Below are 17330 nucleotides of genomic sequence, written 5' to 3'. Positions count from 1 at the left end.
GCTCAGATGATATGAGTTAGCCTAGGGCTTTTTTAGTTGGCTTTTATGCAATAAATAGTATTCCACAATACATGGTACATAATGTATTACCAAAAATGAATCATTCATCTGTCTGTAGCATAACTGAGAATAAACAGCAGATAACTAGAAAATAAATACCTTTTAGATGACAGCTGTAATATTCATGTCTGCTGTCTTTACTTGGGAAACATATTTCTAAAGATTAAGAATTTTGTCTGAATGGAAATGTAGCATTCTGTTTCTGAGTATTATACCAGGTTAGTTTCAGGGGGGGGTTGCCTTATAAAATGTTTGCAGTAACTAATTTTTTTTCCCTGTCAGCTGTAGCCAATTATTTTGGACAAATAAGCATTCTCCACAGCATGTCTAATTTTTATGCCAACTGAGCCTGTGAATGCCTTTATTCATTCTGTGTAAACTCCATCGTTGTCAGTCTGTTATATTAAAAATTGTTCCTGCACAATGAATAGATGACCATACCACTGATTACTTGTGTAGGGATTCTGAACTATTCTGATGGAGAATATTGCACTACATCCACTTACTACTGTTTAGCTGTGTTATGCTATACGTGAAACCCCTTATCTAAGTGCCAGCTACTAACAAGAAGCTACAGAAGCTTCAAATGCATGAATGAAGGCAGTTGCTAATGAAATGTGGCAAGTCAAACCTTGATCCAAGGTAGAAGAAAAGGTTTCCTATGTGTTTGTCTGATATCCCGTGCTTTATGCTGGGATAAATTACCAGTTTGATCAAAACACATCTTAGTAAAGTTGTCCAAGTGAAATAAGAAAGGAAGGAGGGGATATCAATTGCTGTTTCAAACACTATTCATTCTGAATCAAAGAAAATGTTAATTAGTGTCAGGAAGCTGAATTAAGTAAATGTTGACTGCCTTTGTAGCAAAGATCAAATCAAAGTTACCATGTAAGTGAAGCAGGAACTTCTGTAACATTGGAATGGTTTTAATGTATGTCTGTACATGGAAATGAATAGGAAACGAAGCAAGAAATACAACGTTTGGGAAAGAATCTCGACATGATTTGGAGAGATAATTACAGGCAAAAAGGAAACTGGATATAACAACAGGAAAAGCAGAATAATTATGTAGCAATTAACAGGAAAGCTGTATAGTTCTTTGAAAAAAAAACAGTCATTGGGTTAAAAATATATGCTGAATACAGAAATGTTTTAATACTCAATACATCAAGTATTTGAATTCATTTCCTGAGATAAAATACTGTTTCATAAAGTAAATGTCTCATTTATGAGATAAAATATGTTCTGCATTTTATGTATTTATTATAATTTATTTGTATCTTTATCTAAAATGTGTGGTCTGAATTGGATGACAAAAACATAATAAATGTTCTTTTTGAGTGCTGGTGCATAATGCCATAATGATGAGAAAATACAGATTTTAAGTTAATATTTCAAAGACTGAAAATATCACAGGATCCAATAGAAAAATAGCTACTCCTAGATTTGCAAGAGAATTTGTTTCTCATGTGTCCTAAAATCTTCATATTCTGATAAAACTGTTGTTGACTTATTACTTGACTGGAGGCAAACTCAGATTTCAGTTATGTTGTAGGTCTTCTGATATTGTTTTGCAACTGCACACTGGAAAGTGCTCTTTCTGAAATGTAACTTATGAAGATTCCTCTTGAAATCTGTGAGAATATCTCACAGTTCTTTTACAGGGAATCTGTCATGCAATGGCATTTTCAAGTGCATTAAAATGACATCTGGGGGTCACTGCACTCATGGATGGGACCCTCTTGTTGAAGAGGGAAAGAGGCTACCACTGAGTAGCCACATCACTAAAGAAAATTTTTAAGAGGTGCAATCTTTTGTTTAAAGCTAGTGGAAAAAAATTCTGCCAGATAATGAGTAAAAAGCCACAATACTTTTTGTTGTGATTCTAGACAGGGGAACCTTCTCTGAATTGTGTCATTTGTATGAACATATTATTGGGAAACATATCTGTCCTTCTGTCCTTTTTGTCTTTTTCAAACATTAACTTGCATCTGAGGTGTACAATCTTCATTGCTTTAAACAAGTTACTCTGGATAAAAGATAGAATAATATGTGCTTCCTGCTTGGGGAATTGGTTGAGCAAGTCAATACGGGGCTTGCAAGCTGTCTTAAGTTATGTCATAAGCTCCTCTGCTACCTCTGTGCTGCACATCCCCAGTGAGGAAAAAAAAAAACCAACACAAAAACAAGAGATGGAAGAAGGTGAAGGGCTGGTGGGCCAAGATACCCTGAGACTGAAGGCAGAGAGCCTGCCCTGCAGGTTCAGGTGGTGACCCCTGACAGGACACTACCTTTCCATTCTGTGAATGGGCTCAAAGATGACAAAGGGGGCAACAAATAGTGCTACTGATAAAGAGTAATAGTCCTACCATTAGTAACAATTAATGCTTCCATGGTGCCCTTCATTCATTAACCTCTAATCTCTTTGCATACATTGATTCAAACTATGTAGAATCTCTGAAACACATCAATATGATTTCTATTCATATGTCTATACTGGCATATATATGTATAATTAAATGAAACAAAGAATTGTTACTAAGAAGCATTAAAAACTGCTTGTATTAAATGTTGTTAAAAGAAAAAAAAAAAGCAAAACATTTGAATACTTTTGTGGTATGCAAATACTTCCACTGGATGAGTAGGCTCAAATTTTTTCTTTGCTGTGCTGTGAAATGCCCAGATACAGAAACTGTACAAAACCAATCTGAGAAGCTGAATGCTTGACTGAAAGACTTTGGTGTTTATAAATCATACGAAGATTATCCATCATGGTGTTAGTCACTCCCAGCATTCTGATCACATCAGTTGTAAACTTTGTTAATTGCATACTGTGTTCTGATCATGACTAGCAACAAAGGTAGGAATACATATATTCTTTTATTCCCTTCTCTGTAAGAGGAAATATTAAGAGGCATAATATTGATTAAGGAAAATTTCTGTTCAAAAAATGCAATGATTGTGTTACTAGTGTGTCTTATCCTTTTCTTTTAGGTTATTCAATACTTCAAGCTATTATGGAAAAAGCAGGACAAAATAGCTGGCAAGTCAGTGCTATCTGTGTGGAGAATTTTAATGATGCCAGCTACAGGCGGCTTTTAGAAGATCTGGACCGAAGGCAAGAAAAGAAATTTGTAATAGACTGTGAGATAGAGAGGCTTCAGAATCTCTTAGAACAGGTAATACCTGGTTTTAATGTCACTGTAAGCACATTACTGAAACTCCATATGAGACACCATTATGCATAACATTTCATTTATTTTCTCAATGGAAATTAAATTGATTGTTCTTTCTTTTTTGTTTTTCTTCATGGGCCTATATTTGTATGTCTACTTGCCTGCTCCATTTTCTTTTCATATTTAATACTTGTCTTAGGAGCCAGCATGTCAGTGCAGTGAGCCCTTCCTTTCCTGCTCTGGAGGTCTGTGGGCAAAGGGTGCCAGAAATCAGGGTAGCTGCATATTTGGCCCCGCTTCCCAGCAACCTCCGTGACTGATACATTTTGCATCAGTCATAGGGCTGGTGGAACAACATTGTGTTGCTGAATTGCCAGGATGCTATCAGTCTGTACCTTCATGGGGGTAAAGCTCAGTTTTGTTAGAGGGAGAAAAAAAGCTTGGTTAAATTCTGTATTCTTTCTGTTTGCCAATAGCATAGGTTGCGTATTTCTAGCCATAACATGCTTTAAAATTATTGTTACAAATATTTAAACTGATAGTTTTATTACCTTAGCACAGTATTTAGGAACATGAAGAATGATAGAATAAAGGTGCTATTGAACTGGGAAGGGAGGTCAGGTTCTTCCATCATGGAAAGCTGCTATTAGATAAAGAAAATACTGGACCAGACAGACTGGCTTGCGCTGGATTGTATCTATACCAGTGTGCAAAGTGAATATCAAACCCTACCACTCAGATGCAGCAAATCTATCTCTATATAGTGTTTATGTATAAGCTCTTCCTCGAATGATGGAAAAATAAAGTAGTGCCTTGAAAGGAAAATTTTGTCAAATGACAGGAAAACAACTTATGGTTAACTATCTGCTTCTCGATTGATCCCAGATATTACATTGCTGTGGTGCAGGTTCACCGTTCAGTACATACTGCTGCTGCAGGAATTGAAGGGAATGAATGCCATCTACTGGTGCTGCACCCTCCACCACCACGCTGCTACTCTTGGCTAGTGGATTAGAGAATTTTGAAGATTTTTTAGCAAAAACATTCATGATGCATCTGCCTCTGAAGTTACTGAAAAATAAAATGTCATTTTCAATACAGAAATTCATAAAATAGTACTCATAAATGCATAAAATAGTACTCATTGACATATATACATCAATTTTTCTTTCACTGGCAAAAGGTAAATAGGGAAACTGAGAATTAATAGCGTGGCTGATATAACAATAACTTTTTCTGTGACTGTTGCGAAGAGAAGAACAGACAATGCTATATTGCTACAGACATTCATTTGGCCATTATATTGTTTTATATTCTGAATGGCATTATGTTTTGACACATACTTTCTATAGCTTATAATTAAATCCTCCCTGAGTTCATCCTATATTATAGTAAAACAGAACACCCATGTGAGGGTCTTGTAAAATACATTCAGAAAAACGGTTTCTCTCTCAGCTCTGTGTGTGTGTACATGATGTACTTGATTTCTTTCACATGGCATGCAAATGTGACATAAAAAAAGTATGTTCTATTACCATAAGTCTTGAAGTACACCCACCATCCTGTGTAGGTGTATCTACTAATTATCCTCTCCATTTCAAAGGAAAATGAAATCATTGAGTACATGTTTGGATCTCACTGATCTCACATGTACATTTTATTTGCACCCAGAAGCTGCTAGTCATTTTCCTTCTAGATTGGCACCTGCATGGTCAGTTCATATAGGTCTAGATTTTGCATGCCTAAGACAGGGAGTTAATGCAGGCATGCTAAGTTATAAAAATCAAGTGCATGGCCACAACAGACTGAATCAGAATTTGTCTCACGCCTCTACAGGGCAAACCTGAAAGCTAGTTGAGTCCTCTTTTAATTAACTGCACAGGGAGGGTTGGGGGTAGGAGTTAACACCTAACATGCAATATACTTATATCACTTTTAGGAAGTGATTTATCTGGCTACTGCCTAATTTGGGGTGGGATAAATTTTACCTAGGAAATAACCTTTTTTGTACTTGCATTTATTTGTGCCTAAGTGTAAAACCTTTGGCCTTAAATCTGTGCTAATGAAGTGAAAGAAACTGGCTTGTGGACTTGTGGACTTTTTCTTTTCTCAGTAGTGACTGCCCATATATATATTCTATGTATTATAATTATATATATGTATAAATTTTAATTTTTTTAACATGACCTAATTACATTGGAATTCATGTATCATGTGAATTCCCTTCTTCCCCACTGTGCCTGGAGATTCCCTCCATCCTTCCAAAGGACAGTCAAGCAGGAATCGCATTATAGCCGAGCTAGACAAAGTATGCAGAAGAGCTGCAGCTTTACTGTCCATTGTAAAGGTCCTGGTCTTCCGAGAAAGGCTGTCCTACAAGTCTGGATCCCTTTCCCCACCCATGGCGTGGGGCGGTCCAGTTCTAGTTCCATTTCCATCTGAGGAACCATTCCGACGTCTTGAAGGATAGGGAAAGGGAACTCCAGCATCAGGGGTTTCTTTAGGCCCTGAGCCTGGAGGGGAGAGGTGCCCTCCCCTCCTTCCACCCACGTGGTCTCATGGCTGGCATAGAGACAGCACACCGGAGTGGAGAGGAGGCAAGAGAGAGTTTATTGTTGGGGGGGTTACATTTACAGGGTTAGGAGGAATCACAGAGTAACCAATTAGAAGTCTCAAGGGTCTTACAGGAACACCCAATCACAGGAAGGGGTTAACAAGGTCCAATGAGAACACCTTAGGACATCTTCCCAGGACATTCCTGCATGGGAGATAACAGTTGCTGGGGGGTGTTGGGAAGAAGAAGCACCTGTTTGCTAAGAGACCACCAAAAGCCACTCTAAGACATGTTTAAACAAGTTTCTCATCAGATCCACTGCTACATACAAGTGGGCCTGGAGTGCTGGTTTGGGGCTCCAATATGACCTTCAAAGACCAAGTGCTGGTTTAAGGATGGGCAGTCAGAAGCAGTTTCAGACACAAAAGCATTTGGTTTGCCAAAAACATAAATGAAGCAAAAATGAACTAGCCTAATGTAGAAAATGCAAAATGACACCCTTTTTCAGATATCAGCCATCGATTTTTTTCCTTTTGCATGAAGGCTTTACTAACCTGTAGCAGACAGGGAAGGTGACTTCACAGATGGACTAAAAGTTGGAATGTTCTTTCCTACATACACAGAGGAATTGATTAAGTTCAGTGAGTCTAATTAACTCAACTTCTTTCCTGCCTAGTTTTCCTGTAATTGAGAGCCTAAGTTGTGACTATACTGTAATACTTTGCAATGTACAAGTAAATGTTCTGCAGAACATTTAGGAAAAGTAATTAAATCTCAGTAATGAGACTGTAACTCAAAGCGCTTTGCCCTTAAATCTATGCTAATGAAGGGAGGGAAACTGGCTTCTGGGCTTGTGAGTTTCTTCTCAAGTGACTGCCCATGTATATACGCACTCGCACTTCTCATGACTGTGTACCTCAAGCAATGAAGACTGGAGACTTTTTCACTTGCTGAATCAAGAAGTTCATGTGCTCCTTCCCTGACCATACTGGGGGCCCAATTATTTGACCTGATGTCTTCTCCTCTCTGTCCACTTCAGCTGCCCAGCTGAGAAAATCAGCACCTTGTTGTTTCCTCACTTCTTGTGCGACTTTAATGTCACCACTTCCTCTTTCTTTTTGTCTCCTATATTTTTCTTAGTTCATTATCTTTTCTCATTTATTTTCTCCTCTCTGTGTGCCCTGGTGTATATAGTAGCTGCCTCCACACTCTGTACCTGAGATCTGTCTTCAGAGAAAACTTCTCTTCTGGAACCCAATGATGTATAGGCATTCCAGACTCCCCTCCCCGCCCCCCCCTCAGTGCACAACCCTGCTTGTACATTTTCATCATGCGATCTTCCTTTTAGGTTTTATGTTGCTATGGTGAGACTGATGTTTTGGGCAAGGCCAAGACTGTATTTCTTTTTGTGGTGAAGTATAGAGAGATGGGAGTTTCATTTTCCGATTTCAATTTTAGAGAGGTGCAGTAGGGCCGGCATTACATTAAATCCAGGAGATGTATTCAGGCTGCACACAAGTGTTTGTACCTGATTTGCTTGGATTGCACCATCTCGTCTTAGTCTCAGCAAAGGTTTTCAATCTTACTTCTCGAGGATATGCCAAGACTGTGATGGTTTTCTTACTAAAGCTATGCTCCATTACTTTGGTCATGCTCACTCACACAAGACTATACAGTCTCCTGTAGCAACTGGAGATATCTGGGGGTTACTGGAAACATTTTGCTTGGTTCCGGTATTAGTGTTAGTTGGCTAGTTGGCACTGCACTCATCCCTGTTTAAACAGCTCAAATCCCTGTTTAAATGCAACTCTGGAACAAGACATTCATTTCTGCACTGGTCAGAGTTATTGTTTTGGTTCATCAGTAAGACAGACAGTGTCTTCAGCCTGTCTGAGTCAGCAGTTCTCCACCTGCTTTCAAGAATCTGCTCTAACTTAAGCATACCAGGATAATTTTAGCTCCTTTTTATCCATTATTCTCAGGGTGGTAAAAGAACACCCTACCTCCTTAACATCTTACAGCAGCCATAACCGGGAAAACCTTTTTGTTACCTGGGAGTGAAACTCCTTTACATTCCCCTGGCAGACCTTATAATCCTGCAATTCCAGGCTCCAAAAGGAAGCACACAATCATCAAGAGTTTTGCCAAAAGTGTTTTCTTTACTTGCCTATTTTAAGTGATATACACATGACTTGTCTTTGGGAAGGGCAAGCATGCCCTGACCCATTATGAAGCTTTCTGCATGGCTTCCAGAAGGTGTGTTTCCATTTTGGAGAAAGCACATCCATACTTAACAGTTACAGACAACTTCTGATACTTAACAGAAAGTTTTCTAGAACCTTGTATGTAATCTCACCAAATCTGATTAAGGGTGTCCCCAGTTTACTTACCTGGCCTTTTGTTTCATCTGTTCAGACACAGCCATAATAAAAAATGTGCTACAAGTTTTTAATTCAAAAAGTAAACTATAGTAGCCCTTTATTTGTATTGCATAAGTGAGTGGAAGCAGAGATGAAGTTCAATTTTCCTGAAGGCATAAAATTAGGAATTGTTTTTACCGTTACCTTTGCAGTTTACTGGGACAAGATAGAAAAACGGAGTTAAAACAAAGACACAGCAAGATAAAATGACATCTCCAGAGTTTTATGCAACAGTTATTGCTTATATAGCAGAATACATTTCTGGTGATTCATATTCTTTCAAGGACCGTTATGTCCTTGTTTATCAACATCCCTTTTTTCGTGATGCTTTCAGCAGGTGGTCTTTTAAAAGCACAAAAATATTCTGTTTGAATCACAGGATGCAAGTCAGTGAGAGACATGGAAAATTCTCTGCTTCTGTGTTTCTTCTTTCCAAGTCGTGTTTCTAAAGTGCTCCCCTCAATTTAATACGAAGAACTTTCTGTTTAAGACAAAACAAATGTTTAAAACCCATAGTAACACAATTTCTATTTCCTTCCAACTAATCCACTAACACCAGCAGCAAACTGTACAGCATCTGAACTATCCAGGCCAAAGTACTCATTTGCTACATATGGCACAGTATGTGTGTTTCTCTCACTTTTCATTGGGAGTTTTGCTTATTTTCTTACTCCTTCTTTTAATTTTTTTTCTTCCTGCATTTCCAAATAGTGTATGTTTTTGCTTATTTACCGAAAATCACAAGTCGAGTCAGCCTAAGGCTTAAGGGTGTGTCTACTAAAATTAGAAAATCATTACTTCAAACTGTGTTTACTAAATATCTATCTGAAATACAGAATCCATGTTTCAAAACAAATATACTGACAAAAGAAATGTACCCCTTTGGTTTATGTGGGTTTGTTTTTCTCCTAGACCACCACTTCCACAAGCACCATAAATTCTTTCTTCCCAGAAGTATACTGAGCAAGAAAGAAATAGCAATTCCTATGGCTAATCACGAAATACGTGGAAGTCATCAATACCCATGTGCTGACTAGCAGCTGTCAGACAGGAGGTGTAGTGTCCAGGGTGCTTCCTATGCTTTTGGTGGCCAAAACATATGGGTCCTAGCAGCCAGTATTAATAAGGACTGTACAGACTTAATGTCTTAGACAATGTCTTAGAGGCATTGTCCTCCTTTCAAATATAGCTGCAATTGCCAAATGTTTTAAAAAATTGGTAGACAGACCCACAGAGAGCTCAGTAGCACAAAAGGGATTTCCTTAGGAAAGATGACTGAAAATGTGTAGCAATGTATAGCAAAACACACATTTAAGGAAATGTCATGTCGCTGTCTCCTAAGTTGTACTTGCATTTAGTTATTTGGGATAGTTTGCTTTCAGTAAATACATGTCATAGATTTCTTTCATTATTTCTTTGCTGTTTTATAGGCAATACTGAAGTGTAATAAAACAATGAAACTGTGGTCAGATTTGGAGAATATCACAGAAAATAATTTTGAATACTTCAGTGAAAACATATTTTATTTTTTCAGCTATTGTATTTGTTCATTTTACTTCTTCAGACACTAATAACACTTATTACTGGAGAAGCAGACTGTCATTTGCTCAGCCATCGCTGATCTAACAGCTGTTTCTTTCAGTTTGTGCAATGCTCAGAAATGTATTCAGGTGTACAATACAGTCAGTACTCCAAATAGATTTGATAATAAAACTGAAAAGTGTAAGAATCCTTTAGATCATGAGGGATGATGTTATTAACTATAAATACTTAGCCCTTTTCTTTTAGTCTTTCAATATTTTTTCTTTTTGCTGTTAATCTATATGAAAAGGGCATGTAAAATTATGTAAGGAAGCTTTCAAAAGCATGAAGTGTTGAAATTGGAAGTAAAAAGTTTTGTTCCCCCATTTCTTTTTCTGCCAGAATTCTCATTGTCAGCACATATTAAGCACTGCAGAGAAAATAAGGTACCAGAAAAAAAGGAGCTGGATTCTTAGAGCTCTGAGATTTGTTTTTAGACAGATTTTGGAATGATTTTTGAAATTCAGGCTGTGAAGTGCTGACATGAACACTTCAATTCTAAAAACAAAATAACAGAATTGGGATTGGAAGTCACCTCTCAAGGTTATCTAGACATTCTCGCTGTTCGAGGGGGCAAGCTTAGATCAGGTTTTTCATTCAGTCAAATTTTGAATGCTTCCAAGGATGGAGATCACACAAGCACTTTATTCCCTCTTTCAGTACTCGACTATCTCATATTAAAAAATAAACTCCTCATAACTAGCTGGAATTTCTTGTGTTGCAACCTTTATCCTTTGCCTTTTGTCCTATTCCTCCCATCCAGGAAGAGTCAGGTACCCTCTTCCCTACACCATCCCATTGGGTATTTTTACATATTGCTAAGATCTGCCTGAGATCTTTCTTCTACAGTGTGCTCTCTCAGCTTCTCCTCACATGACAGATGCTTCAATCACCTTTGTGGCACTTCTGTGGACATGCTTCAGTATGTCCATGTCTCTCTTGTACTGAGGAACCTGACACTGGACACAGCACTGAAGGTGGGCCTCACCAGAGCTGAGCAGAGAGAAAGGATCAGCTCCCTCGACCAGCTGGCAGTGCAGTCCAAGAGGCTGTTGGCTTACTTTGCCATGAGGGTGCATGAACAACTTGTGGTAAAGTCGTTTACCAGAACTTCAAGAGCTTTCCTGCAAAGCCTATTCCTATCCAGTGTGTACCTAGCCTGTCCTGCTGTGTTTGTTGAGTCAGGTTGAGAGTCAGGCCATGAAATAAGGCACAGATGTGCACAGATGAGCTCCTTTGATTCCCAGTACTCTGTTTTCACACCTATAGGCAGCTTTTGAGATAGAAATACCTTATGAGTGAGTGACCTGTGTATCATCTTGCATTGAATCTTGCAAACCTGTAATGTGCTTGCATCAGAAACAGCTAGAAGGAATACCAGGGTGATCAGACCAATCTCTGTGATACATTATGTGACCACATCTAAAAAAATCCTTCACTAAGCCAGGCAACATGCTTCTCCAGCATTTTGGTTCCTCATTCTCTGCTATTAAGTATTTCTTCCTTATTTCCAATAACCCTCTTGGGCAAATTTTTACCAGAAATTTAGTTTAATTGTGTCTCCATAATGCATAACTCAGCAGAGCAAACTGGAAACACAAGCTAAGTGTAATTGCATTTGCCTAGGACCTTTATGTTTACTTCTTTCTGAAAGAGAATGTTGGTACTCCTAATTTCTGTTTTCTCAGGCTTTTCATATACAGTAACATTTACATTTACAGTGTTTGTTTCTATATTCGTACACACAGATATGTGCATAAATATATCCACTGGACATAAAGAGGACTATATTCAGAAAAAAATGTTTCTCCTTTCTGCACGAATGGCAGTGGATTTCCTTTCTTCTTCCATTTGTAGCAGCTCTATCCTCTCCCACCCGTTTCCATCTGAGAAAGTTCAAACCTCAGCACTCCGTGTGTTCAAAGCCTTCCAACGTGTTCACTGTGAGCAGCATTTTCTTCTGAATTCTGCATAGTGAATCAGTTTTTCTGTCAGACATCATCAGTTTAGCTCCTGATCTACCAGACAGGCTAATTTCAGTATTTTTTTCCTGCTCTCTACCCTCCCCAGCCCATAAGAATTAAATGGGATGTTTCTCAGTCGATGGGCACTTTTCTCATCTCTGTCAGTGCTCTGTATCAGCAAGATCAAGCCTTGCTGCTCATCCAGGGCTGTATTTGCCTTTAAACACAGAGGTGAAAATAGTTACGCAGCATCTGGCACAGATTTAATGCTTCAATGTACACAGCTTAACTGATACATAATAATAAAAAGAATGCACATTGTACTGTGTAATATTAAAAATTAAACATGGATGTGAAGTTTTCATGTGGTAAAGTACTAGTATCATTAATCTTATCTTGTAAAAATTACAAACCAATAACCTCTAATTAATAACAGCTAACAATTGTTATTAATAAGCATGGTAAGAAAGTAGCTGCACAGTATCTTCAATGATGTTCCTAGTTCTCTTAATTTAGTTGTTCAATATAGGAAAGATATTAAGCTGTTGGAGGGAGTACAAAGGAGGGCAACAAAGATGGTGAAGGGCCTTGAGGGGAAGCTGTATGAGGAGCAGCTGAGGTCACTTGGTCTGTTCAGCCTGGAGAAGCAGAGGCTGAGGGAAGACCTCATTGCAGTCTACAACTTCTTTGTGAGAGGAAGAGGAAGGGCAGGCGCTGATTTCTTCTCTGTGGTGACCAGTGACAGGACCCAAGGGAATGGCCTGAAGTTGTGTCAGGGGAGGTTTAGGTTGGATATTAGGAAGTGTTTCTTCACCCAGAGGGTGGTTGGGCACTGGAACAGACTCTCCAGGAGAAGATGATACTCTCAGGCACATGGTGTGACTCTTGGGGATGGTCCTGTGGGGCTAAGGGATGAACTCAATGACCCTTGGGGGTCCCTTCCAACTCAGCAAATTCTCTGATTCTGTGGATATGTTGTTTGACATCGCTGATCCTCAGCTTTCTTAACTCTGAGGAAGAGCCTTGAGATATGTTGCTGAAAGTATCATGTATGTGTTTGCACTGAAAACCAAATGTCTCTGATGGGTAAAATGGAGTGAGCTGTCACACCAAGAATTATTATTATTATTACTACCATCAAAATGAAAGTAAATGAATGTTTGTACGGAGAAAAGTACAGAAGCTGACATATTCCACTCATTCTCCATCTGCCCTTAATATTTTGTCATAGGAATGCTAAACTTGAAAAGTTAATGCTGAATTTCACTGCTGAATTTCTCTAAATAGATCAAATTGTAAAGGTGGATGGCTTTAAAAACATTTTTTTTCATCTCAGTTTCCAGTGTGTCCACTAGCTGAAGATAACAACTGACATTTTTGCAAATCATATTTAGATCACTAGCATACTTAATTTAAGATAATAATAAATGCATATTTTAATAAATTGCAACATGATACTTACAGGAAGGCCAAAATTAACCAAACATATGGATTAAAAAGGCATTCCTGCACAGTTTCTTCTGCTTCCCTGTTTTTCATGAGCACAGAGGCATGTTGGCGCAAACAATCAGTAGCACAACACAGATAGGTATTCATCAAGAGATGGCACTGCTTTTGCATGTAGTTTAGTGGCATAATGAAGATTTTTTTATCTCTTGAGTCAGAAATAGCATGTCTGCAGTTTTTTTTCTGTGTCTGTTAGATTTGCATGAATAAAATGGACATTTAGTTCTGCTTCCACAGAGCCATAGGAGCAAATCATTAGGCAAAGAATTTGGTATGTGCATGGCACACAGGAATTCGGGCTGGTGGCAGCATTTTTGGGCTTCGTACTATTTCAGGGACTTAGTAGCAGCTCTGTGTGTATCTCTTCTTAATCCCAGAGGGATTGGAAGATTCATAAAGTGCCTTTTCTTCATCATTCTTTTCTCTTCATGCTTTTTTTTCCTCTTTAGGTCTATAGAGTTGCTTCTATGCAACACAATAATGTCAATGCAAACTGATAGTTCTTCTCCTTGAAGGAGCCAGCTGCCAGCACTGCCCCCAGCAGTTTCCTCACCCCGCAGAGCCAGGAGAGGCTCTGCATAGCCTCATTTCTGTAAAGCAGATGGGATTTTGCACACAGTATTAGTCCCACACTGCACAGTAATAAGAACACATTTTGTCACTGCAGCACACAACTGATGAGGTTTGGGCATGAGAAATATGTTATTTCAGTTACTGAAAGAACAAATAGGCAGTAGGAGACAAAGGACAAATACAAATGTTTTAAAGGATCGGTGAACTGAGCTTTCTTCTTACACCCTTCCTCTCTTTCCTTGCCTCCTTTTTCCCTACAACTCTGCATATCCTATTTAGCTCTGAGTGAGCCTTTCATGGGAGTAGACTTTGAATGCAAACAACTTTAACAGCAGGAGGAAGCAACTAGCCATGCTCAGGGCACTGGTTAATGACTTTTGAGTCTCCTCTACAGGTTTTCTTTCCCAGCAACTTCCTGCACTGCACAGGACTCTGCTGGTCCAGCTGGTGGTGGACAAGGGGGCTGTGTGGGAAGCATCCTTCTTTGCTCAACTGTGCAAGGGGCAGGTGTGCACACCCCTGTTCCGGCTCAGCACCTGCCTTCACAAGAAAGAAAGAGCCACTTCTGCTTTATTTGTTGCCTTTGACATCCTCTCTGATACTTGTTCACCCTTTCCCCAACAACAATGTCCTTTTTTGAGTCCTAGCTGATAAAATTAAGCTTGTTTCTCAGTTGCTTTTTTATGGCTTTGTAAAAGATTCATCCTGGCTTCAGATATTGTATAAAAATCCCATTTCAGTTGTGGTTTGTATCATTGCCATTTCTGCTGCAATATTTCAGGTCAGGTCTCAATCTTCCCTCTTTAACAAGTCTCCACACTTTTTATATTGTGTTAGACAGACTTCATTTTATTGCAGGTGTTCTTTTTCTTAAGGCAGTGGATTGTGACACAATAGCAAAGAGGAAAACCTTTGTTAAAGTCCAATTGGTAATGCACAGCTATCACCCTTTGAAGATTTTAACTGAAAATAAGTCCTTTGCACTCCAGCTGTACTGACCTCCATCTTCTGGAAATCATAACGAGGGACATTTCATGCTACAGAAGTTAAGCATTCTTTTAAAATGAGTGATATACAATATCCATTTCACAGTAGTAGAGAACAGAGGATGACTTTGGGTCAGATTCTGTGTTCTGATGCTGATGTAAGTCTGCAAATAGTTTTATCAAAGTCAGTGAACTTGCCACTTAGAGGGAAAAAAGAGAGAAAATAATCAAAGCAGACACTGGTAGCCCTTCTTTTCAGTAGTAGAATAGTTTCTGAATTTCCTAGGCTAGGCTGTTGTTCATCTAAATGGAAAGAACAGCGTCGTATGATAAAGACACAAAGTTCAGAGTTGTGCCTAAAGCCTGAGTTGGATTCACATCTCACTGGCCCTGGTTTTACTGCACTTTAACAATCAGTGGTGTAGTTCTAGTTACTTTTGATTACCACTGGAATCCTGAAATCAGAATAAGGTATTTTCATAATTGCAGTATGTTAGATCAGCAACTAAAAATTCTCACACTGTTCTTTTTAGTTTCTTATATGTAAATGCATTTGGTAATGCAATTAGAGCCTAAGGCTGATTTGGTTTTTTTTAAGTTCACCTTTCTACAGACACTTACATAAACAATAATATTTGGGGGGGGAAAAAGAGTTGTGTTAGATTCTGAAATAAGCTTAATAGCCCAATGGCCTTAATATATCGCTTTTTTTATTCTATTCTGTCGCATTTACAGAAATGAGATATGCACTAATAGTGTGACTACAGGATAATGCGTGGAGTAACTGTTGTCATTCCTGTAATTTCTCTAATTTCCTGGTAATTTGGGAAGCAGGTTGCATTTTCTTATTCATTCTTCTTAATACTGATGATTATTTAATAATTTCTCAGGGTTTAAAAATAAGAGTATAATAAAGCTCCAATTCTAGGTGCTAGTCACCTTGGTCATTGAATTAAAACGTGCAAATCAACATACAGAAGCAAGTGCAGCATACTGCTTTCACGTGCTCGCAGCCTTTCCCCAAAGAAGTTAAAGTTCACCTTTCCCAGCACTTTCTTCCCAATATCTCCCTGAGCAAACTGAGGTCTTCTTGAACTCTCACTGTGACAAAAGGTTGGTGCACTATCTGGGTGTGGTGTTTAAGAAGAAGTCAGAGTGGGAGTATAGGGCAAAACCAATTGTTTCAAATGCATAAATGAAGAAGTACTACATAAGGGGTACATAGGTATGTATGCACATAGTATGTAAATACGACATACTCCCTTAGGTTACTGGCACTAGGACAGTTTTGAATCAAAGCACCCTGAAGCAATGAAAAGCACAGTTATAAATATGAAGGGTCATTCCTGACCTATCATGACCCTGACCTACCATATCAGCACTTTCATGGTGTATCACTGCTTATGTAATTGGCACAGCCCATCTTTGATGCCTCACCCTGCGAAGTTTTGCAGCCAACCCCAGTGAGTGCTGCGTCAGGCTGCTCCGTGACAGAGCCACCAAAGGTCCCTGTGACAGTGCTGCTCTCTCTTCAAGGACCTATGGTTTGAAATTAAGGCAGTTCTCACTGCTCAACCTTGTGCTCCATGAGTATGCCACCTACCCCACAGGTGCTCAGAGCCTGTCTAAGAAAGTGCGGCCCACAGGCACACAAGAGTATCTTAATTGGTGTCATGAATGTGCTTTTTTTACAGTGAATCTCCAGATTACTGAGTTTCACATCAAGATTGGACTCAAAATACATGAAATAGGTTTCGTTTGGATGATGCCAAACAAGATGTGCCCAGAAGTGTAACGTGAGCTCAGTCTAGTGACAAGGTTAGAGAGTCCACAGTAAGTTCCTGAAACGTGTCTTGTGGATGCCAACTCCTTAACACTACAGCTTTTGCTGTATGGATCTTATCGTACCAGCTGCCCTACTCGCTAATGTAGATGTTAGACAATGCTACTCTACCCTGTCTCTGGCCTGTGACTGAGCTTGGCCTTTTGGTCTGAATTTAGGGGTGCACGAGGAAGTACCAGGGTTTTAGGTACCTCCAGACTTAATAAACTTCTATAGCAAAGGCTTTCTGGAACACTATCTCATCTGTAAAAATCTCAGGCCTGTGTTTGGTTCTGGGTAATATCTACTCTTACATATATGGAATGGTTGAGGTCTCATCTCTCAAAGTTCCAGAAACTGCTAACCAGTTAAAGAATAGATAAGGAAACTGTAAGAGTTTGCATTCCAGACTGAGTAGCTGTCAAACTCCTTCCCTTGTTACAAAGGACTTAAGTTCATTGGCTCAATTTATCTCAGGGTAGAAGTGCAGTGTAGAGAAAGGTGGTTCTTCAGGTAGCAAGAATTCATATCCTGTTTTGTAGATCATAATCTGCAGCTTTGAGTACTGAGAAAAAAAAATGACTATGTGTATTTTGGATATTCAAAACTATGAGATATTCACAGCTGTTTCACTAAAGAGGCACTTTTTTTCTAAATCATAACCAATTCCTGGTTTTCAAACTGTGTG

General features: G+C 38.9%; 1 protein-coding gene across 11 annotated transcripts in view; it reads left to right on the top strand.

Annotated features, from left to right (window-relative positions):
* GRIA4 (glutamate ionotropic receptor AMPA type subunit 4) overlaps positions 1-17330 on the top strand; it is a 221067-nt gene that overhangs the window by 125896 nt on the left and 77841 nt on the right. For all 11 annotated transcript variants that reach the window (XM_027748373.2, XM_027748374.2, XM_039383436.1 and 8 more), the window contains exon 4: positions 3055-3239. In XM_027748373.2, the coding sequence (XP_027604174.1) occupies positions 3055-3239 (185 nt within the window). The remainder of the gene's footprint in view (positions 1-3054; positions 3240-17330) is intronic.

This window comes from Pipra filicauda, unplaced genomic scaffold (assembly GCF_003945595.2).
Source record: "Pipra filicauda isolate LSUMZ 115617 unplaced genomic scaffold, ASM394559v2 scaffold30_size5312502_pilon, whole genome shotgun sequence".
Lineage (NCBI taxonomy): Eukaryota > Metazoa > Chordata > Aves > Passeriformes > Pipridae > Pipra > Pipra filicauda.
This window is presented reverse-complemented; position numbering and strand designations above follow the sequence as displayed.